The following is a 22497-nucleotide window of genomic DNA, read 5'->3' as shown; positions in this document are numbered from 1 at the left end:
TTAAGAGCTAAAAACACTATGGTGTTTAACCCAGCGTTAGGTGTGGTGGAGCGGGGGTGCTGGGGGGGCACGGCAGGGGAAGCGGGGGCGGGGGGAGCCGCACTACAAGGAAGAGTTCCTGGAAAAAAATTATATCAAAGCTGAGACTGGGAAGGTGAGTTGGTTAGCTGTGTACAGAAGCATGAAGGAATATCCAAGAAGAGAAAACAGCATGTGGAAATGCCCAGAGACAGGACAGTGTGGCCGAAGTGTCAGTTAGACGGGAGGAGGGCGGCTGAGGTGCCATGGGGAGAACTGCCACGCCTTGGGGTGCGACACCACTGCCTCCCTCAGGAGCGGCGGGAGAGGAGAACTCAGATGCAATAACAAACCATTTTCATGTGAAAACCCTTTGCAAACGGACAGCATAATACACGTAAAACCACATCTATGGTAGTGGCTTGATTGTGATCAAGTACAACAAAAAGACTGGTGGAATACTTGAACTGGTAAGAATCTTTGTAGAGTTTAGATGTTGTTTGCAAACAGTATTTCTTTTGGTCTGATTTTTGGTGATACAGCTTTGACCTATATTTTCTTGGTTTCAGGGTTCAAAAAGGATTCTTCGCTCCAACGAGATCATCCTTCCAGCCAGTGGATTGGTGGAAACAGAGCTCCAGTTAACCTTCTCCCTCCAGGTGAGAACCTGCTCAGTCTTAGGTCATTAATATGCCATGTCCAGCCCAATCCCGAACAGTCCTCTAATCTAGAGACTGTTTTATCCGAAAACAGCCATAGCCCAATAATTTAAAGTCACCTAGAGCTTCTGTGGCCGGCCTGGAGGACCAGAGCAATCACCCAGACAGCCACAGCAAGGGCGCCGAGACCCAGATGGGCTGCTGAAAAGTACACCACAAATCGTTCTTTTTTTTTTTTTTTTTAATTGCAGTATAGTTGATTTAAAATGTTGTGTTAAGCTGCTGCACAGCACAAGGAGATCAGCTCAGTGCTTTGTGATGACCTAGAGGGGTGGGATAGGGAGGGTGGGAGGGAGGCTCAAGAGGGAGGGGATATGGGGATATATGTATACGTATAGCTGATTCACTTTGTTGTACAGCAGAAACCAACACAACATTGTAAAGCATTTATACTCCAATAAAGATGTGAAGTAAATAAATGAATGAAAAGCACTAAAAAATAAAATAAAATGTGTTAATTTCTCCTGTACAGCAAAGTGATTCAGTTATACATATATATATGTGTGTGTGTGTATACATTCTTTTTCATATTCTTTTCCATCATGGTTTATCACAGGCTGTTGAATATAGTCCCCTGTGCTCTACGGTGGGACCTTGTTTATCCATCCTGTATGTAATGCTTTGCCTCTCATTCTTCTTCCCCTTTTCCTCAGACAGAGCTGTTAACCCCACCATCCCACCACACTCGGCCCCGTCTCTCCTTAGTAATCCACGCCATGCCCCCCAGCAGAGGCAGATGCTTCAGTCTTGTTTTGCCTGCATACTGCAACCTCCATCCCTTCCCTTCTCCTCCTTATCTGTCCCAGTATGTCTGTCTCTCCGCCTAACGCCAGTACCCCAGGTTGCAGTGCACGGACAGCTGATTATCTGGCAAGGGAGGAGGCTGTTTTCTGAGCATGTGTGGACCACCCCGCTGCAGAGTGGAAACCAGGCGCTCCCCTCGCCCCTATCACCCCCTTGTGCAGCTGGGAGCCAGTGAAGCACAGGAAGGTGGCACGTCCTCTCGCAGCACCAAGACCCACCGAGGACCCAGTTGCTGATTAACTGTGCTCGGCTCTGTTTTGTGCTTGGCAGTACCCTCATTTCCTGAAGCGAGATGCCAACAAGCTGCAGATCATGCTGCAGAGGAGAAAGCGTTATAAGAACCGGACCATCCTGGGCTATAAGACCCTGGCCGTGGGGCTCATCAACATGGCAGAGGTGAGAGAGGGCGGCCTCTGGACAGTCAGCCTTTCGGAGCCGACGAGAGACACCGGCCCAGCCAGTGATTTTCCCAGCCTGCTGTTTGGGTGTTTTATTCTGTGCTACAAATTAATTCTTTTATTGGAAATTCAGGATGCACTTCTTTTTATCGAGAACTTTCTCCCTCCTGAAAAGTTTTTTCTTGAACCTTTAAAAAAATGTCAAACTTAGAGAAAAGTTGTAAGAATAGTATAAAGAATTCCCATCTACCCTCCACCCAGATTCTTCAGTGTTAACACATCTGCCTTATTATTCTCTCCTACATAAGCGTTATGCATGTTGTTTTCTTTTCTGAACCACCGAAAGTAAGCTGGTGCCCCATCACACATAGTTAATACGTACTGTGTCTACCATGAAGATCAGGACAGTAGCACCGACACAGGGTTGCCATCTAACCCTCAGTCCCCACCCAGGTCATGCCAAGCGACTCAGAGATGTCCTCTGCAGGCCCAGGGTTTCATCTGGGATTAAGGGCTGCACTTAGCTCTTGTCTCCTTAGTCTCCCTCGACCTGCAGTCCCTTGGATTTTCTTTGTCTTTCATGCCCTTGACATTTTTTAAGAGTACAGGCTCTTTATTGAATGTGCCTCAGTTCACATTTGTCTGATGTTTTCTGAAGATTTACATTCAGCTTCTGCGTTTTTGGCAGAATTACTGCAAGCAGTAATGCAGGCAGCACTCCGTGTTGATTTGTTCCGTTACTGGTGAGGCTAACTCTTATCGCTTGGTTAATGTAAGATGGTGTGTGCCAGGATTTCCAGTATAAAGTTAAGTAATACATATTTTGTTCTTACCAATGAAAAAAAAACATTTTATAGGGAGGAGATACTTTGAGACTATATAACAGTTTCTTATCCCCTCATATCTTCACCGAGTAGTTTTAGCCTCTATTAATGATTCTTACCGGAATCAGTCATTACTTGGACGTTTGCCAGACAGTGAATTTCCAATCCCACCATTCCTTCTCTATTTATTAGTTGGCCGTCTGCTGTAAGATACAGCTTTCCCTTCTTCCCCACTTACTGATTGATTCATTTCTTTGTATCAGTTATGGATCTGTGGTTTCCTGTTTAGTTCAGTGGGGTTTAGTCTGCTACTATCATTATTTATTCTGATGCTCAAATTTTCTCGACTTTGGCCAGTAAGAGCCCCTTCAAGCTGATTCCTATATCCTTTTTTATATGCCTCATCGTTCTTTACGTGCTTCTTTACTTTCTGGTACAAAATATTACAGGCTCATCATGTACTTTCCCTGACCCAGCCTCAGAATGAACTGATCCTCCAAAGGGCCCTGGTTCCTTGTAGTGGAGAATGGTATTTAGAAACCAGGATCTGGATGCTAGAGGTGCTCGTTTTCCCAACTGGGGTATCATTGCTTCTCCTCCCTCTCAGCAGATGCAGCTAGGAAGTACATGTGTACACATGCATATGCACGTGTATGTACATACACATCGTATCTGTTTCCACTTCTGTATGTATCTGATCATGAGCTCACATTCCAGTCAGTTCCAGTCAGCACCTTTGGGGTTCCTCTAGCCTTTCTCCTTTTCACGTTTTTAATTCCCTTCTCAGTACCTTTGCTCATTTGTGCGGCTTCCCTGTATGCCTGGTGAATCTTCTCAGCCCTGACCAAGGGGAAGAGGAAAGGGGCCACAAGTCAATTTTAAAACCTATTTCTGTATTTTAGAACATTAAGTAAGAAACATTTTGTGTCCACAGTAAAAGGTGAGCTAGTCCCAGCCCATCTTTCTGTCCTCTTCATGTTTTGTGTCAGAAAGAGGGCCTGGGGGGAGTGAAGTATGTGGATGGCACGTTTTGCCAGCTGTGTCAAGCCCTTATTGCCTGGCACAGGTGGCCTGGTACAGGTGGCCACGGTCTGCAGGCCAGCCTCACGCAGCCTTGAGAGCTAGTTTCACTGTGAAAGACTTAAACTAAAATGCAGTCCTAGAGATTAGCAGTCATTTTCAATCTCAGGCCTTGATTTTTATCTCTAAGCACGTGGCCTGACCCGTGGCTGACACTTCTGGAGGTAGTTTTAAAGTGAGACCGGGAACTTCCCTGGCGGTCCAGTGGTTGGGACTCCGTGCTTTCACTGCGTGGGCCCTGGTTCAATCCCTGGTGGGGGAACTAAGATCTCACAAGCCGCGTGGCACAGCCAAAAAGGGAAAAAAAAAAAGGTAAAGTGAGACAGGCAATAGGAGAACGGTAGGCGTGAATCTGGAAGATAGTGAAAAAGAAAATGTGTTAGCAGGACACCGTTCCCAGTGGCTCGCCTGTCCGTTGGGATTTGTGAAAATGGGCTGCTCTGCGGCACTGTCCGTAGTGAGGTGTGTCCGTGGCCACCCCGTGCTCGTAGGTGATGCAGCACCCGAACGAAGGCGCCCTGGTACTCGGCCTGCACAGCAACGTGAAGGATGTCTCCGTGCCTGTGGCAGAAATAAAGATCTACTCCCTGTCCAGCCAGCCCATTGACCATGAAGGAATCAAATCCAAGCTGTCTGGTAGGACATGTGCGGTGTTGGGAAGCCCTCCCCGTCACCTGATCTCCATCCCAGGAAAGCCTAACACGTTCCTAGGAAAGAGGAGCTTAGAGCTCCCTGGAAATGAAAGGGGGTCGGGGCCCTCTCCTCCACCCCAGCCGTGTTTCCCCTTGAGGAGAGCATGATTCCAGCCAGCCAAAGCCTCTTAGACCAGATCTTCGCCGTGCGAGGTCATCTTATTAAGGTGTCTGTTTCCAGACCGTTCTCCTGATATTGACAATTATTCTGAGGAAGAGGAGGAGAGTTTCTCATCAGAACAGGAAGGCAGTGATGACCCACTACACGGGCAGGTAACTTTCCACAGCCCCTCAATAAAGCGGCCGAGAAGCAGTTACAGACCTTCCTAGGGTTTCCCAAGCTCATTCCATCCCCCTACCCACTTAGGACCTGTTCTATGAAGATGAGGATCTTCGGAAAGTAAAGAAGACCCGGAGGAAACTAACCTCAACGTCTGCCATCACAAGGGTGAGCCTCCAAGGCCCGGGGAATGTTTTAGCAGAGATTTGCAATCTGGGGGTAGGATGGGAGTGGTGTATTCAGACTTCCTGGGGGCTTTTTAACATCTGCACAGGGCCATGCCCTCAAGGCTGTGATACACCCCTTGGTACCTCCACCTCCACCACCAGCTAATTAAGCATCACTGTTGCAGAGAACCAGCGTTCCTGATAGGAGCGTGTTATATTCTTCAGGTTATCTTAGGATAGAAGAAAGGTTGAGAAACCTTGTTGTAGACTTTGGAACAGATGCTTCCTTGGGGAGCAGAACCCCTCAGACACCCTCCCTCCCTTCTCCAGGTGATTACTTCAGGTTTCGTACTGTCCACCGCACAGATAAGTCCAGTCCTCTCTAGGAGCATCTCCATTTGGAATCATTTGTTGAACCTACCCAGAAATAGTAGGCTAGTGCTTGGAACTGTGGGCTCGACACAGTGCCTGCCTTAATGGATCCAGAACCTTAGAGACCAGAGGCCTTTAGATTGTGTCTCCTGCACGCGATCTCCTCAGGAGTCACTACTTCTGGTGAAATTAGAGTCCTGGACTGAGACGTTTAATACCCGAATTTCTAGGTTAACTTTGACCTCTTCTCGGGTTCCCGTGCCAGAGTTCGGGGGAGTCAAAAGTGCCAGGAGCTTTTTGGAAGAGAAGTTCACAGTTTCATTTGTCCCCAGAGGCATCCTGATTCTCTCTAGCGCAGAGCAGCCCAGGGACCCCGAGAGCAGAGATTCCCGTCACCTTCAGGAGTGAAATAAGTGGAGGCCAGACCTTCCGAACATGTCGTATCTGAGCCCGGTCCACCGTGAAACACGCTGTCCTCTCTCCAGGCATCCTTGGGTATCCCTGGGCTTCAATGTATAATAAATCCTCAAGGCTGAGGCCTTGGTTCCCCCACCGGATGATGACTAGAGCGCGTTTGAACTGTTTCATCGTCCTCAGGCTTCTAATCCTCGATAGGCGCTCCTAGGCCGGGTAGGGCCCATCCTGGCCTCCAGCCCACCCTGTGCTCTGATGATGGCAGAGGCTGGAGGTCGCTCTCTGTTGGGGCTCCTCCTGCTAAGTTTTTCTTTTTCCTGTGCTGTAACCACAAAGAGGCCCCGTTTTCTTCCCAAAGGTGCCCCCTGGAGCTATATAAATCGCCTCTTCCTGTGGTCGCCTCCGTAGCTTCACTGGTTATACGACCAGAGCTCAGTGTTCCTTTGACGCCCACTCACTCCCCGAAAGGTGTTTTTATTTTTTGTGTTAACTGCAGGCGCTTTCCAATCAGATTTCCAGAGTGATTGTCCTTTCACTCCTGCCTCCCGTGCACACGAATCCTTCTCTCCCTACCAAGAGCACTTTGTCCTAGACGTGTTAATTGACTCGGCGTTCTCTGAAGCGTCTTCTGCATCTCGGTCGCTGTGGCTCTCGTTCCTCCTCTGCTGTGGGTGCTCTTCCACCTTGGGGAGCCCCGCCCTTTCTTGAAGGCCCAGCTCAGTCTCCCCCACAAGTTAGTCTCCCCCATCCCCAGGCGGTGAGTCTGTCATCCAGTCAGGAGGTGCTGAGGGCCACAAGCTAGTCGCCGTGCCTGGGGTTGGACACATAGAGATAAGGAAGGCCCGGTCCATGCCGTCAGGGAGCTCACAGTGTCCAGTGACACAGACACATCTACACAAGTGACCGTAACCCCGTAGGGCAGGCGCCAGACGAGCTCTGCGTCAGGGGCAGTGATGGCCCTGAGGGGAAAGTGACCGGCTCTGAGCAGGACAGCTTTGCGGGCAAGATGCCAGGAGATGGGTTTTCTAAGAGTAAATAGAACTTCACCAAGTAGATCTGGGGACATGTTTAGTCAAGGCAGAAGTTACCATGTAAATGGCCCAGAGGGGTGCCAAGTCGTAAGCAGTTAGTTCCCACCTAAGTGGGGTGTGAGGAGTTGGGTGGTGGGTGAGGCCAGGGTCAGGCAGAGCCAGCCCTCAGCAGACACAGGGTGACACCGAAGTTCTTGAGGCTCTGGGGCCAGTGAAGGCCTTGCATCTGGGGAGTGACGAGGTGAGATCTGCATGTGGAACAGTCGCAGTGGACTCTGGAGGGAATGAGACTGGAAGTGGGGTGGGAGGAGCTAGTTGAGGGCGGTGGGTGGCCCCAGAGAGGGACGAGGAAGGAGGCCGGATGGAAGCGGTGCGGTTTCGGGTGGACAAGAGGGTAGGAGGCAGCACCCCTGGGCTGGGGGTCGGGGGAGACTCCGGGTTCAGATTCGGGGACTCCTCGGTGCCTGGGTGACCAGGAGGGGGAATGCACGGCGCAGAGGGTGAGCTCTGTTTTGGAAACCTCGAGTTTGAGGAACCTGTGTGTATACAGGTGGCTCTCGCCGTGGTTCTGAAGTTCTAGAGAAAGGGATGGGCGGGAGGCGACCATGGGCAGTTACTGGGCTGGGGGCGTGGCCCCGGTTCTTCACCAAAGCCGGCCCTCGATCACTCTGCCGACTGGGCTGCTGGCTGAGGACTCCTGTGGCTTTGTCCCTACAGCAACCTAACATCAAACAGAAGTTTGTGGCCCTCCTGAAGCGGTTTAAAGTTTCAGACGAGGTACGACCCCTTACTCCCGAGCTGGATGGTGAGTAGAATTCCCAGAGTTTCACCCTCATTCCTCAGGCACAATCTGGAGTCAAGATTCCAGGAGCCCCACATGAGGGGGTCGCTAAAGGAGGGCTTTCCGCTACTTGAAAAGAGAAGGAAAGATTTACATGTAGCACCCAAGGTTCCATGGTATTCGAAGCAGGGGCACATGCTTCTGCCCACCTTTCGGGTGTGGGGTGTCCAGCACAGATCCAGTTGCTATCGTTCAGTTTTCCCTCCTGCCCCGAGGGGAACCTCGTGAGTGGCAGCCTGTGAGGTGGGGGCCTCCTCCATGGCATCAGGGACTGGCCGCTAAGAGAAGCAGGGCCTTCCCTGGGCTCGCAGGCCTAGAGCCAGTTTTCGTGGGCTCTCTTCTCAGTGGACTCAGACAGGGATGGAGATTTGTCCCCTGCGGGCTCTAGAGGAGGCCAGCATGAGCCCGCCAGGGCCCCAGGCGTCTGGGTTTCCCTGCGCCAGTTCCTCGGGAGAAGTACCGTCTGAACCCCACTCTTCTTCCTGACGCCGGGCACTAGTGGGGAGCACTAGGGAGGCTCTGAGCGGGGCCGGTGGCCTCACCACGTCCCTGCTCTCAGGATCAAATCACAGCACACCAAGACCACCCTGATGAGCGTGAAACTATGGCACGTCCCTTAAGGGGACTGGGTAGGGAAGCCAGTGGGGCCTGCCCAGGAGGAAGGAGTTTCCCGTCTGCCATGTTGTTAATAGGGGTAGCCCCAGACTCCAAGGTTTTGTTTTCTCCCACAGGTGGGCTTTGGGCTGGAACACGTATCCCGAGAACAGATACGAGAAGTGGAAGAAGACTTGGACGAGCTGTATGACAGTCTGGAGATGTACAATCCCAGCGACAGTGGTCCCGAGATGGAGGAGACAGAGAGCATCCTTAGCACGCCAAAGCCCAAGCTCAAGTGAGGCCCGCACCCCCTCTGTCACACTGTCTCTCTAGGCCATGGCAATCTCCTAGACTCCCCTCCCTCACCCCCACCCCCTCAGCCATTACCCGGGAATCTCGGCTCCTCACCCCTTCTGAACCGCCTGCCGTCTGGATAAAGCTCGCTGCTTTAGCCTCTAACCGACAAAAGCCCCGATAGGACTCTCCTGAAGTCCTTTGGTCCAGGTCCCTACTGGTCCAGCCTCTGCTGTGTCCTTCCTCGCCGGCATCCTCGAAGCCCGGGTTGTCGATCTTTCTTGAACACCAGCCCTGCCCGGCTGTCCGTGAGCTGCTGCTCTGGGCCCTGGCGGCCACTGACCCTGGCTGTGCTTCTTTGCCACAGGCCCTTCTTTGAGGGGATGTCGCAGTCCAGCTCACAGACGGAGATTGGCAGCCTCAACAGCAAGGGCAGCCTCGGCAAAGACACCACCAGCCCTGTGAGCAAGACCAATGGCTGTGGGGTGTGGGAGTGGGACCAGGGGAGAGTCAGGGCTTAACACTGGGCCCTGTGCTCCTGGCTCATTTGGGACCTACGGGCCCTCTCATCTTGTTTCAGCCTCAGTTGTCATCTCAATCCTGCTGGGCTCTTAGTGCTCTGACGATATTGCTGTGGCCAGGCGGGTGTTCTTTATGGTCTGTTCCCGCCATGACCTGGCGCCTTCCCTCCCGGAACACGCAGTGCCTCAAGACCTCTCCCTTAACGCCCGTCATGCGGTAGCTGGGAGTGTGGCACCCGGCCAGTGGTGGCGATTCTGCATCCAGGCTGGGGAGAGGGTGGATGCAAAGGGGCAGGAAGGCCCCAGGGTCTGTTCAGGAGAAATTACATGGGCTTTATTCAGAAAGTGAGCAGTGCCCTCGAAGAATTTAGAACTCGGTGGGCTGGTTTCCATTTTGCCTGGCGAGCCAGAGGGAAAAGGAGCTGTCTACTGCAGCACCCCAGAGCCCCGCATCACCCCAGGACCACGCTCTGTCCCTATTTGGGAAGGCTCTCCCCAGCAGTGGATCAGGGGCAGAGGCCCGGGTTGATGCTGTACCCGCCTCGGGCCCTAGGAAGCTGCCCTCCCCCTTGTTTATGACCAAAGGCAGGATGACGTGTCTGATTTTAGTGGTTTTCGGTTTGCTTTGAAAGCCCAGTGTCTTCTCTGTAGATCAAGAAAACTGAATCCTTTAAGTCCTTCTGCTCTTGCCGCTTTAACAGAGGGAATATAAAACTCACCCTGCGCGTAGGTATTAATTGTGAGGAAACGACCTGAGGCCTGTGAGGCTCTCCATCCCCTGAAAAGCGCTGTCTATGGAAGGGCTGCCTGCCGCCGGTCCCAGGTGTCTGCGGACCGTCAGCTCATGGACTGCCTGCTGCCACCAGGTGGCGCTGTCGTCCACGTAATCCCTCTCCCTGCTGAAGGCGCAGCAGGGTGATCCAGCCCTAGAACAGCGGCACCACGTGGCCTTAGCGAGTAAATGTGGGATGGGAAATGGCAGCCCCCACCGAGAATCCCTCCACCGAGAAACCTCAGGCCCGCCACTTTCAGACCGGGCACCCTCAGCCATTCCAGCCCAGGTTCATATGATCTGGGGCTGAGGAGGCCTTACCTGACTCGTTCTGCTCAGGATGTGGCTTGGGGCTGCTCGTTCTCACAGGGGGCTGCTGGATGGCCCTGCTGAAGCATCACTGTCCACGTGGACAGATCATTGGCCCCTGGAGCCAGATTCCATAGCAAGTATAAATATAAGGGATGACTCTTCTAGAGAGAAACCTGGGACCTGGCCAGGGGAGGACTGTCTTACGGTGTCCTAGGAATGCAGAACAAGGGCCCTACTGTAACACAATGCAATCAAATTTTAAATGAGATTAATACCCCGGAAATGCTAAGCGTGACACCTAACATGTGGTGACCGCTCAAGAAATTTTAGGAATCGTCGTTACTAAATCAGTAAGAGAAACTACTCTCTACTGATGAAGCTGTTTCTGGGTTGATAGAATTTGTAGGTTCTACATTTAGTCTCAGCTGCATGGCTTACAAAACTTAAAGAGAAAAATCACCTTGATGCTCTGGGCCTCGGGTGCCTTATTTGTGAAGTAAAGGAGTTGGCCCAGGAGCCCAGTTAGCTCAAAAGTCAATGGAGTATCAGTCTTTACAGTGTGATGGCCTAAGGATCCCTGTTCAGGCCAGACATTTCTTTGGGGCAGGGTAGGGCTGGTTTGAGAGCACACGCTCTGGAGTCAGACTTCTGGGTTTGAATCTTGACTCCATCACTCCACTGACTGTGTGATCTGGGCAGTTACCCAGACTTTGTGTCCTCATCTACAAATTGCATGTAAGAAGGACATGGCTCACAGGGCAGTGTGAAGATCCAGTGCGAAAATGCAGCTAAAGCCTCCAGCGTGGTGCTTGATTGATGGTTGGATTGATTTACGGCATGGGGAGCATCAGTAAATGGAAGCTGCTTTGCCATTGTTATTACAGACCCTGAGAGCCGTGCCAGTTCTGGACTCCTGAGATTGATAGAATCTAGATGTCTTTTTAGTGAGTTCTTCAAATTCTGGTTCCCTGGGCCAGATTTCAGACTTAGCTGGTTCTCTGTGATATTTCTATTTTGAAGAGCCCCATATGTCTTGATGTGGGTGTGGAACTTTGGAATCCTTTAGTATGAAAGACACTTTGGAAACTACAGAGCGAGGCTGTGCTCTTACACAGAGAACTTCTAAACGTATTAGGGAAAACGTACGGGGATGGTGTATCCATAGGCAGGCGTGCACATGCTGCCCAGCTCTTGTCCTCTCTTCCCTGATTTCCCAGCCTTGTTATTCATTTATTTTTCTTAACCTTCCTTTTTGTTCCCCAAATTTCAGAGGATTCAGTTTTATCACTAGAACCAGAAGGAATTTCTGCTGATACAAATTATTACAGCTGTTGAGTTCTCCCAAGACTTGAGCACACAGTAGCAACATAATTTTGTTCTTGGAGCTGATAACAGTGGGCCCCGACAGCGCTTCAGTTGGGGCGGCCAAGAGATGGAGACTTTCTGCCAGGACTGCCTGCTGCTAAAAGTTGCTAATTCCACAGCACTGTAACTAGTGGTGCTAGAGACCAGTACTTCGTAAAATTGAGAGCCTAAAGTGCCACCGCACTCTGCCCCCTCCACGTGCGCTCACACGCGCGTGCGCACGCACACACACACAAGCACGTGCACCCCCTGCAGCAGCAGCCAGCGTCGCCCCCAGGCACAGCGCCTTGCACCGCCACATCTGCCTCAGAGCCACTCAGTTAGGCAACACAGCTACTGCGCTGCTGGGGTGAGAAAAGCCTAAAATATTTATAGAAGCAGGAAGAAGAACTGGGAGAATCGGGAGTTTGCTCCCGGTGGGGCTGCCTGAAACATGCAGAAGAGTCAGTGCACAGCCCGCAGGTGCCCCACCCCGAGTCCACCTTAGAGCGCTCGGCACACCTCAGCACAGCGCTGTGCCATGAAACACTGCTCTACTGTCGGAGGGCTGACCACAGGGCTGCTGCCTGAGAGCCTTCCAGCAGGATGGTGTTATCGCCCCGATTCCTTCTCTTTAAAACGTGTTTAATTCACTTGTCATGCTGAGGTCCCAAATTGAGTGAAACCATCTTCAGTCTTAAGTCTGATGAAGAGTTCTCTGGGAGCGTGGACTCTGTTATCATCGGTTATTCATACAGACAATGTGTAAATGAGCTAGCGGTGCAATCTGGAGGCAACCTGCTGTGCGCGGCTCTGAGCAAACCGTCTCCCCCTCAGGGGTCACAGGGTCTGGATAAAGTGTGTTAGGTTAGTTTTGCAGACGGCTCAGAGCAGTGGTCCTCAACCAAGGGTGATTTTGCCTCCCAAGGGACACTTGGCAAGGACTAGAGACATTTTGGGTTCTCACAGCGGGGGTGATAGGGGATAAGGGGCTGTTCCTGGCATCTAGTGGGTGGAGGCAGGGATGCAGCTCAAATCCTGCACAAGATGCCCCTGAGCAAAGAAAGACCCGCCCCAGATGTCGGCGGTGCCCACGTGGAGAAACCCTGGCTTAGCGTATGGTGTGGGCCTACTTTTGTGGTCCTTGTTCATTGGTTTGCTGAGTGGCCCCTTGAGCTTATTAGGCCATTTCTCTGTACTCTGTTATTTACTCAGAGAAAAGGCTTTGGGTCATTGGGAGGAGGTGGGATATCCTTGATCCTTTCTGATTCCCTGGTTCCCCACAAGAACCAGAGACCCACTGAGGCCAGGACCTTCCCCATAGCTAAGATCCACAACCCACAACTGCTTATGATTTTGACATTGGTGTCTGCACAGCCAGAAGCAGCATTAGCAAGTGTGAAAAATCTGGTTATGTATCTGTATTTGCAAAGTCCTTTTTTAATATTTATGAGAAATGCCAATAGAAGTTGGGGACAAAGGGAGAATTATTTCACACCTAAATGGCTTAGTATATTCTGTTTGAGGGTTTTCCAGATGTTTCTACCAAGCAAAAAGCATTTGGCTACCATGGATGTCTTTAGTCTCGAAATCAAAGACGTGAACTCTGAGATTCCCCTTTCTTCTGAGCAACTCTGACAGCAGAAGAGGCCCTGTGTGCCCCTCCTGGGCAAGGGTGTTTACCGAATCCAGGGTTAAGACTGACAGATCCCACAGCCATGCCATCTGAACGTTGAGCTTCTCTTTCCTGGTGACATCTTGTGAGAGTCAGAATTTCTGGGTTCCGCATTTCGCTGTTATTAATTTAATGATCGCAAAATAACTGACCTTTCCGAAGCTCAGTTTTCACAAAAATATGCTCCTAGTAAGATGAAAGTCCCAAAGATTTTATGAGGTCTTCAGATTAAGTGAGAGTATTTTAAGCTTCCAAGGGACCTAGAAAACAGGTTAGAGTGGTGGTTATTTGGATTGATGATGACTAATTATTATAATTTTTGCAGATGGAATTGGCTGCTTTAGAAAAAGTCAAATCTGCTTGGATTAAAAATCAAGATGACAGCTTGACTGAAACAGACACTCTGGTATGTATGGTTTGGGCTCCTGTTTCAGCTGTTTAAAATAGTCTTTGGTACCTTTAGAAACAAAGGCAGAAAGATCCTGACGACCACCCTGAAACTTTGGCTTAACTCTGTGGACTTGTGAATGTCCTGCGTGCCCTTCCTCCCAGCATCCTTACCCGTGGAATATAACGCTGTTCCCCAAACTAGCAAACTAGAAGTGTCCCCATTCTGCCCTTTAGTTAGATCTGATCAAGTGCTAATTTAGATAATTTCTCACTATCTGTCACCCTCGTTTACTGCTCAGATACGATGACCAGTATCTTCCCCCGAAAAACCATCCCTGCCTCCAGGTTGCTTTTACAATGGCCAGACAGCCCACAGCATTAAGTCTCCAAGTGATTACTAGTCAGCTCCTTCCGCTAAGAGATGCTGGAGCTGCTCAGGGGCGCGTGGGGTGGATCGGCTGGGCTGCCCAATTTAATTACACACAGGTTGAAATTCCACACACATACACGTGTTGAGCACTGAAGGTGCAAAACTGAGAACACCGTGGATCCACCTCCGGGAGGAAAGCCAGCCGGGGCACACCTGGCGCAGAGGCTCTGTGGGGCCCGGGAAGGACAGAGCCATTCACCTGGGGGTAGGGCGTCTGAGCTGGGCCCGCAGGTTCTGCCACAGTTCAGCCGGTGGGGCTGGAGGCCGGGCCCAGCAGATGGGAGGGAACAGAGAACTTGACCGAATACCATCTGGGGGTGTGCTGCACATCCGCCTTACGGGGGGAGCTGCTAGCTGAATGGAGGCCGAGGAGGAATTGTTTCAGGCTTATGTTTCCTACAGTAAATAATGCTGCATTAAGGATCTGGTGTCTGACAAAACCTTAGGTTGGATTCAACATTACTGTAGTTCACCCATAATCCGAGTAACCCATCTTCCACTTTGGCCCATACTGCACAGCGGTCGTTTCAAAATGAAGTTCCAGGGGCTTCCCTGGTGGCGCAGTGGTTGAGAATCCTCCTGCCAATGCAAGGGACACAGGTTCGAGCCCTGGTCCGGGAAGATCCCACACGCCGCGGAGCAACTAAGCCCCGTGTGCCACAACTACTGCGCCTGCGCTCTAGAGCCCGCGAGCCACAGCTACTGAAGCCCGCGCGCCTAGAGCCCGTGCTCCGCAACAAGAGAAGCCACCACAATGAGAAGCCCGCGCACCGCAATGAAGAGTAGCCCCCGCTCGCTGCAACTAGAGAAAGCCCGCGCGCAGCAGCGAAGACCCAACGCAGCCAAAAATAAATAAATAAATTTTTATTTTTTAAATGAAGTTCCAGTCATGTCACTTCCTGAGTGAAACACTCTCCTTCCCACCTAGAGAAGCTAGATCATCAGCCCAGGTTTGTGGGCTGTCAGTTCATAAATGTAGGGTACAGATTGAATAGCAGGAGATGGTGCCTGGTACAGCGGGTGCACTCAGCTAAATTAAACAGTCACGGTGTCCTCGTCGGGTGGGGAAGGAGTTGTAGAACCCTGTGCTTCCCGGAAAAGAGAGCAAGGGACTGACTTTCTTGTGACGGTCATGGGCCCTGGCAGGAACCACGAGGCTCCCGTGGTCACCAAGGGGAAGTAACCCTCACTGCTTCCTTTCCTCCGTGGCAGGAAATCACTGACCAGGACATGTTTGGAGACGTGAGCGCAAGTCTGGTTGTGCCAGAGAAAGTCAAAACTCCGATGAAGTCCAGTAAAACGGACCTCCAGGGCTCTGCCTCTCCCAGGTACTCAGGGTTGGAAGAAGCTCCTAAAGCATCGGGTAGAGCGAGGGAAGCCCAGCAGGAGGGGCCTCAGGAAGCGGGGGCAGGCCATGGCTCTGGGTCAGGGGGCTGTTTAACCGCCTCCTTCCACGTCTGTGGCAGCAAAATGGACGGGGTTCACACCCCCCGGCAGAAGAGGGGCACTCCCCTGAAGGAGCGGCAGCTCTCCAAGCCCCTGAGCGAGAGAACCAACAGCTCCGACAGCGAGCGGTCCCCAGACCTGGGCCACAGCACGCAGGTACCCCGGCCTGTCGGGCGCCCCTGGACCTTGGTCTCTGTTCCGTTGTCTCCTTGGGCGGTTGGGTGAAGAGGAGCGGGGAGTACTTTGAACGGCTCTGAATAAAGTCTTGAAGGCAGACCTAAAGGGGGAAGTCTAGCATGCTTGTTATTTGCTACTGCTGAGGAATTGGTGGGGAGCCGGGGACGGAGCAGGAGACTCTGGCTCGTTCTGCCCCCATCAGACCTTAGTGGAGACTGTGCGGGGACAGTGGTTCTAGGGACAGCAGCCATCGGCTCTCACGGGACGTCTGCTCTGAGCTCCGATACCCTTAGTGCTGCTGTGGGCCAATTAGAGTGGTTTCAAGCTGGCACGTCAACAGTATTAAAATGTTTTGATTGAGGGCTTCCCTGGTGGCGCAGTGGTTGAGAGTCCGCCTGCCGATGGAGGGGACGCGGGTTCGTGCCCCGGTCAGGGAAGATCCCACATGCCGCGGAGCGGCTGGGCCCGTGAGCTATGGCCGCTGAGCCTGCGCGTCTGGAGCCTGTGCTCCGCAGCGGGAGAGGCCGCAGCGGTGAGAGGCCCGCGTACCGCCAAAAAAAAAAAAAAAAAAGTTTTGATTGAAAGACCTAAGAGTGGCTGGGGCAGGCACAGAAGGAACTGGCCCTCGGGAGCCCTGTTCCCTCTGAAGGTCAGTCTCCGGGGGAAGGATTCTCCCCCGACAGACCTCCTGCTCTCCTGAGGTCAACAGCAGGCCTGTTCGTTTCCCTGCTACCTATCATTGGAAGGGAAGTTTGTGTCCATGTGGCTTTCTGAGCTGACGCTCTTATAGCTGAAAATGAACCCTGAAAATGAACCCGGGACTAGAATAGCCTGGTGCCTGGGGCGAGGTATTGTCCTTCTTGTTAATCACTGTTCCTGAAATACCTTTGTTCGCTGTGCCGGGGGAGCTCCCCACACAGCCTCCTTGCTGCTCTCATTAGTTCTCTCCCCGGCGTTGCCCTCGTTTTCCATCCTGTGAGCGCCTGCTTGCTGTCGTCTTCCTCCTCCTCTCCTGCTGCCCTGCTTCATTACCCTTCGGGGCCCTTCCTGCTCTGGCAGGACGGCCAGCTGTGCCCCTGGCGCACCAGCCTGTGTTCTGAGGCCTCGCTTTGCTTGTTCCTGATCCCCCTCCTTCCTTCCCCTTCTTATGCTCTGGCCGGTGGGATACCGGGTCTCCCGCACAAGTCCCTGGTAGCTGTTCTCTGAACACCCCTGCCCCAGGAATTCTCAGCCCTCCCCTCAAGCTCCCTGGGGACTGCCCAACAGACGCTTTTGTCCTTGTAGATTCCAAGAAAGGTGGTATATGACCAACTGAATCAGATCCTGGTGTCGGATGCAGCCCTCCCAGAAAACGTCATCCTTGTGAGCACCGCTGATTGGCAGGGCCAGGTAAAGTGTCGAAGGTCGCAGGGCTGTGGAGGAGAGATTCTGGGGAGCGAGAGACAGATTTGAAAGGCAAGGTGTGGGGAAATAGGAAATCACCCCCCTTTCTCAGGCCCCCCTGCCCCGAACTTAGCCCACAGTTCTGGACTCTAGTCCCAGTCCCGTCGTCTTCCCACCTGTGGGGCTTAAATCACCAATTTTCCGTACCTCGGTTTCCTCAGCTTTAAAAACACGGCAGTATCACCTGTCATGCCCGCCTTCCTGGCCCTGCGTCTCAGGCAGCATACCGGAAGGGAGGTGCCTCGAGGAGCACCAAGTGCTGTGAGATGCCAGAGGCGCCCCGGTTTCCACAAAGTCCGCTCAGCAGGGGCAGGGCAACAGCAGCCCCTGTCCCTCCCGCTCCCGTCGTCCACCCGGTTAGATCCCGGGGCCACCTAGCGTGTGGGCGACAGAGGCCGCGTTAGAATCTAATGTGCCCTAGGTCTTCCCACATTTCCGTATGAGCCCATCTACGTGGGGTCCGGCCCCACCTTCTCCTCGCTGGCTGCCGGAAGCCTGACCTTTGCCCGGCTGTGATCTGAACGACAGAGGATGGGGCCCTGCAGCTCGGTCTGGGCCTTGCTGCCCTCTTGGCCTGTGGGGAGGCAGTGCCCCTGCTGCGTGGCCTCACCTGTGTCCCTGCTCCTTTCCCTCCCCCACCCCACGCAGTACGTGGCAGAGCTGCTCCAGGACCAGCGGAAGCCCGTCGTGTGCACGTGCTCCACGGTGGAGGTCCAGGCCGTGCTGTCCGCCCTGCTCACCCGTATCCAGCGCTAGTAAGGGCTCGGCTCTTCTCCTGCCCTTTGGGGTTCCCTCTGACCTCATCCTCCCACCCTGATTTCTAAGCAGTGAGAGGACCTCCTGGCCTTATCAGACCAAGAATTCGTAATTGGTACCTGGTTGGGCAGCGTCAGACCGTGGTGTTCTGATGCCCCTGCTGGCCCCAGAGGGTTGGGGTAAAAATGTCACCTTCCTGCCCACCTGCCTCCCCACCTGGTCTCCTGCCACACCTTGAGTTGTCTCGTCCTCTTCTTAAGCCCATGACGAAGAAGGCCGGGCAGAGAGAGCCCAGGGTTTTACAAGACCTTTTACTCCCGTCCCTCCGACTACCCAGAGTCGGGGCCTTCGCTCCGTGGGAAAGAGCTGCGGGCTTTCCCGGGTGTCTGGGCTCATGCCCACCGCCAACCCCAGGGTGCTGCTGAGTTGTCTCCCCGTGAGCCTCAGCCAGTTCTGCCTTCCTTCTAGACAATTCCCTGTCCTCTCTGATCCTGGGTTTCTCTCTGTTTGCAAAGCGCTGTGGTTTATTGCCTCTCCCTGTATTATTTTGTTTATTGGTTTGCTTTTCCCCGTGGGCTGTTGAGATCAAGTGAAGTCTGAGCTTGGGGCCTTCCTCTGAGCCGGACGCAGGCCCACCTGACCTAGCCGTGCCTTTCCCCTTGCTTCCCAGCTGCAACTGCAACTCCTCCATGCCGAGGCCGGTGAAGGTGGCAGCGGTGGGCGGCCAGAGCTACCTGAGCTCCATCCTCCGCTTCTTCGTCAAGTCGCTGGCCAGCAAGACCTCCGACTGGCTGGGCTACATGCGCTTTCTCATCATTCCCCTCGGTAAAGGCTCAGCAGGGCCCACTCCTGAAGCGGGGTGGTGGCGCTGGGTCCCAGGAAGTGACGGGCAGGGAGACCGAAGGCTGGGCCATCATTCACCCCCTCACCAGCTCTCCTTGTCTGGTTTCCACCTACCAGGTTCTCACCCGGTGGCCAAGTACCTGGGCTCCGTCGACAGTAGGTATAGCAGTATCTTCCTTGATTCTGGCTGGAGAGATCTGTTCAACCGCTCAGAGCCCCCGGTGTCAGGTAACGGCCCCTCGTAAGGGACCAAGATAGAATGTGGCCTGATTTCTGGAGAGCCAGGGGCGAGGGGCGTGCCGCTTCTCCTCCCTGTGGCGTGTTCGTTTTTTTCAGTACTTATTAAAAGGAGGCCCATTAAGCGCAGCCCTTCCACTCTGGATGTGTTTAGTCTCTGCTATTTGCTCTGCACAGCTGGAAACGAGGGCTGTGAGGGTGGCAGGGAATATGAATAACGCTCCTGAAAGACAGAGGAGAGGTGGCAGGAATGGGCGCGCAAGCTTGGGCTCTGCGGGGCCGGGGGGTGGTCAGTGCTCCCACAGGCCTTGCAGGGAGTGCCGGGCAGACGTTGGATGGGGAGGGCAGGCTGCTGCAGTGGTTCCAAGGTTGCTGCAAGCAGAGACGGAGGCGGGGGCGAGCCAAGCCTGGGAGGGGCAGGCTGGGGAGGACAGCACGCAGATCGGATGGGAGGACGGCTCTTTGCTCCATGATTCGTTAGATTCAAGCCAGTGGGTCTTCAGAGCCCTTTCTCTGCCTCAACTCCTGGGGTCTTCTGGTGGGACGCAGGAAGGGGGCTCTCGGAGAGGGTTTTCGGGCTCACTTGCTGAAATGTCGGCGTTTGTCTCTTGACTTCTCTGCAGAGCACCTGGACGTGGTTGGGCGGGTGATGCAGTACGTCAGCGGCGCGGGCGTGACGCACCAGCTGCCTGTGGCGGAAGCCATGCTGACCTGCAGGCACAAGTTGTAAGTTGACCGAGGGGTTTCTTAAAAACAGGTTGGGTGGGCTAGATAAATCTTAGGTCTCCTTTGCTTTTTCATACTTTCCTTCTCCCCACCCCATTTCCCTTGGTGAGAACTCAAGAGGATATGAGAGTGTTTTTTGCTGCCTCCCCCCAAGGCGTTCCCTTCCTTGCCTGGGCCTCCCCACCCGTGTGGGCGCCCCTCAGTACAGACCCGGGAGCAGTGGTAGAGTGTGCAGAATCGGAGCTTTTGCCTCCATTTGGTGGCTCCTCGCGCCATCCTGAGGCGCCGTGGGAAGATGCTGTGTAGTGTCTGGACTCCCTTAAAGCCACAGTAAAACATGGAAAGCTTGTGTCCCCATCTCTCCACGAAGTCTCACCCCCCAACTGTAAAGCTTTCCTGTCTCTCCCAACAGCCCTGATGAAGACTCGTATCAGAAGTTTATCCCCTTCATTGGCGTGAGTACAACTCCCCTGTTCTACGTACCCCACCCACCCATTCTCCTGGCCTTCCTGTCCTGCGCATGCACACGTGCGCGTGCACGCACACACACACACACACACACACACACACACACACGACTCATCTAGACAGCGGTTCCCATCCGGAGGCGATTTTGCCCCCAGGGGACATCTGGCAGTGTCTGGTCTGGAGACAAGTTTGGCTGTCACAGCTGGGGATGGGGGTGGTACCGGCATCTCATGGGTGGAGCCCAGGGACGTGCTAACCATCCTGCAGGGCACAGGACAGGCCCCCGACAGAGAGTGATCCAGCCCCGAGCGTCAGCAGTGCCGAGGTGAGGGAGCCCCAGGCTGGGACAGGCACCGAGCTGTTCCTTGCAGTGTCCTTTCCCGATCAGGGGCCGTCCCCAGCTCACCACGGCTATCTCATGTTTATTACACCAGGCGCTGAACTTGGCGCCGTGGCCTAGGGAGTGATGTCCAGGGCATTGGTTCTACAGGCTCCAGGGAACAGAAAGCTGCCTCGCGGATAACGATAGATGATACTCGTAGAAGTCCGAGGAGTCGGTAGCCTTCAGAGTCGTGTGGACACCAAGCGGAAGAGGCTCTTTCCTCCTCCTGCTTAGTCAAGGCAGAGTCTCTACACGAGCGGATCTTAAACATAAAAGGAAAACCTCTTGGGTGTCTTTGGTGTCAGGTGGTACCGGCCTTTGCTGCACAAAGGCCTAGGCCACAAGGCAGAGACCGACCGAGAGAGGGAGCGCAGAGGGGACAGAGCCAACGCCCTGCCGGGGCCAAAGCACGACACAGACGCGTGGCTGGGAACTCTGATTTCCATTTGCAAGACGATTGAGTTTCTCTTCCAGACCAGCTGGTATCTTTTCCTACAGTCTCCCCGAGGATCCTCCCAGCTTCTAGGGGAGATGGGGCATGTGCGGGGGAGGGGCCCAGCTCCCACTGTCCCCGTTCTCTGTTCGTCCCAGACCCTGGGCATCTCGAGAGATCTTGGGAGAGGCCTGATCCTGGGGAGATCCTCCGTAAAGCCTCCTGTCTGCCTGGTCCAGTCAGTCCCCATTAGCCACTGGGGCTGCTCCCACAGCCCCGCCGCAGGCCCGGGACCGTGGCCCGTAGCCGAGGCTGGCAGTCTGACCCACATCTTTGTGGCGCTGTGGGGTCTTCATGGAGCTGGGGGTCACTGCCTACTCCAGCCTCGCAGCAAGACAGAGGGATAGAAAAAATTAAAAATTCAAACAAACAAAGGAGCTGGCAGCCTTGTGCAATGCCAGAGGAGTGAGGGGAGAGGAGTCGTGTCCAGAAGTTCAGGGTATCGATGTGTTACTTTCTGGGAATTAAAATCAGGATGTGTAGAGGATCGGGAACAAATTTCAGCGAAGGGCAGCATTGTGCTCTGATCCGTGTGTGACCCCTGCTCCCTACCGTCCCCGGGGCCCAGCTTCCATGACCTCCCCGCCCTGCTGTGCCTCTGCAGGGTGCTGGGATTCACCTGTCACCTCAGGCCCCAGCCCTGACCTTCATGGTCTGTCTCTAGATGTGCCCTTTGCTGGCCACGGGAGGGCCCCCTTCTGTCCTTCCCAGAATTCTCTCAGAGGAATCTAAAATTCTCTGGGGAGCTGAAATGGACACCACTGCCTTGCGGGGAGGGAGCGGCGGTACTGGGGACCCCCTCCTCATTGGTGTTCCTCCAGATTCCAGGAAGTCTGGAAAGGAGGGGCCTGCTCCCAGCATGTCAGCGTGTTCCAGCTGTTCGCTGGGCCTGGTGCAGCACACGCGCCCCCCCAAGCCCCCGCCGCACCCCGCTCCTGTCTGCCGAGGCTTTCTCCCGGTCCTCCCCTCTCTCTGACATGAGACGACAGCCTCCTGCCCAAGTGGTCTTAGAAGAAATGAAATCAGGACACAAAAGTGCTTCCCACCCTCCAGGTGGCCTTGCCTGCATCCCCAGAGAAGAGCTGCAGGTCTCCTGTGCCCCTGACTCATTGTTTGCAGCTGGGCTTTTTCACATCTCTTTAACTATCCGGTCTGCTCGGGATCGGCAAAGAGTCTTAAAGCCTACGAGCCAACAGTGTGCGGTGGCGGCCGCTGGTTCCAGCTGATCAGAGCGCGTCCAGCTCTGGTAGGAGGATCTAATGCGGCATCTCTTCTCCCTCCCAGGTGGTGAAGGTGGGTCTGGTCGAAGACTCTCCTTCCACTACAGGTGAGCCTGGGGCCCCTTGGCCTCTACAGGGTGAGGGTGGTGCCTTGCCGTCTCCTTCCTATTCAAACAGGCCAGAAGGCGAAGACTCAGGGGGTCCCAGGCCAAGGCAGAGCTCGAGCCTCGGAGCGAGGCAGTGGCCGGGGCGGAGTGGGGAGCAGGCTGCAGCCGAGACGGGGGCGCCTCGACTCCCTGGCACCAGAGGGTCGGGACGGCTTCCCCTGCCC

The 22497-nt window shown here is 53.8% G+C and overlaps 1 protein-coding gene across 4 annotated transcripts in view; it reads left to right on the top strand.

The window, feature by feature from the left end:
- Positions 1 to 22497, top strand: part of PACS1 (phosphofurin acidic cluster sorting protein 1) — a 140354-nt gene that overhangs the window by 112242 nt on the left and 5615 nt on the right. For all 4 annotated transcript variants that reach the window (XR_007478585.1, XM_004264395.4, XM_033417044.2 and 1 more), the window contains exons 3-20: positions 588 to 677; positions 1812 to 1937; positions 4335 to 4479; positions 4717 to 4808; positions 4903 to 4983; positions 7517 to 7576; positions 8372 to 8532; positions 8899 to 8992; positions 13481 to 13561; positions 15188 to 15303; positions 15442 to 15577; positions 16883 to 16987; positions 17690 to 17796; positions 18468 to 18622; positions 18758 to 18868; positions 19501 to 19603; positions 20016 to 20058; positions 22231 to 22273. Coding sequence is in view for 3 of the 4 variants with exons in the window: in XM_004264395.4 (XP_004264443.1) it covers positions 588 to 677; positions 1812 to 1937; positions 4335 to 4479; positions 4717 to 4808; positions 4903 to 4983; positions 7517 to 7576; positions 8372 to 8532; positions 8899 to 8992; positions 13481 to 13561; positions 15188 to 15303; positions 15442 to 15577; positions 16883 to 16987; positions 17690 to 17796; positions 18468 to 18622; positions 18758 to 18868; positions 19501 to 19603; positions 20016 to 20058; positions 22231 to 22273 (1849 nt within the window). In the remaining variant the exon portion in view is untranslated. The remainder of the gene's footprint in view (positions 1 to 587; positions 678 to 1811; positions 1938 to 4334; positions 4480 to 4716; positions 4809 to 4902; positions 4984 to 7516; positions 7577 to 8371; positions 8533 to 8898; positions 8993 to 13480; positions 13562 to 15187; positions 15304 to 15441; positions 15578 to 16882; positions 16988 to 17689; positions 17797 to 18467; positions 18623 to 18757; positions 18869 to 19500; positions 19604 to 20015; positions 20059 to 22230; positions 22274 to 22497) is intronic.

The sequence above is a fragment of the Orcinus orca genome, chromosome 8 (assembly GCF_937001465.1).
Source record: "Orcinus orca chromosome 8, mOrcOrc1.1, whole genome shotgun sequence".
Taxonomy (NCBI): domain Eukaryota; kingdom Metazoa; phylum Chordata; class Mammalia; order Artiodactyla; family Delphinidae; genus Orcinus; species Orcinus orca.
This window is presented reverse-complemented; position numbering and strand designations above follow the sequence as displayed.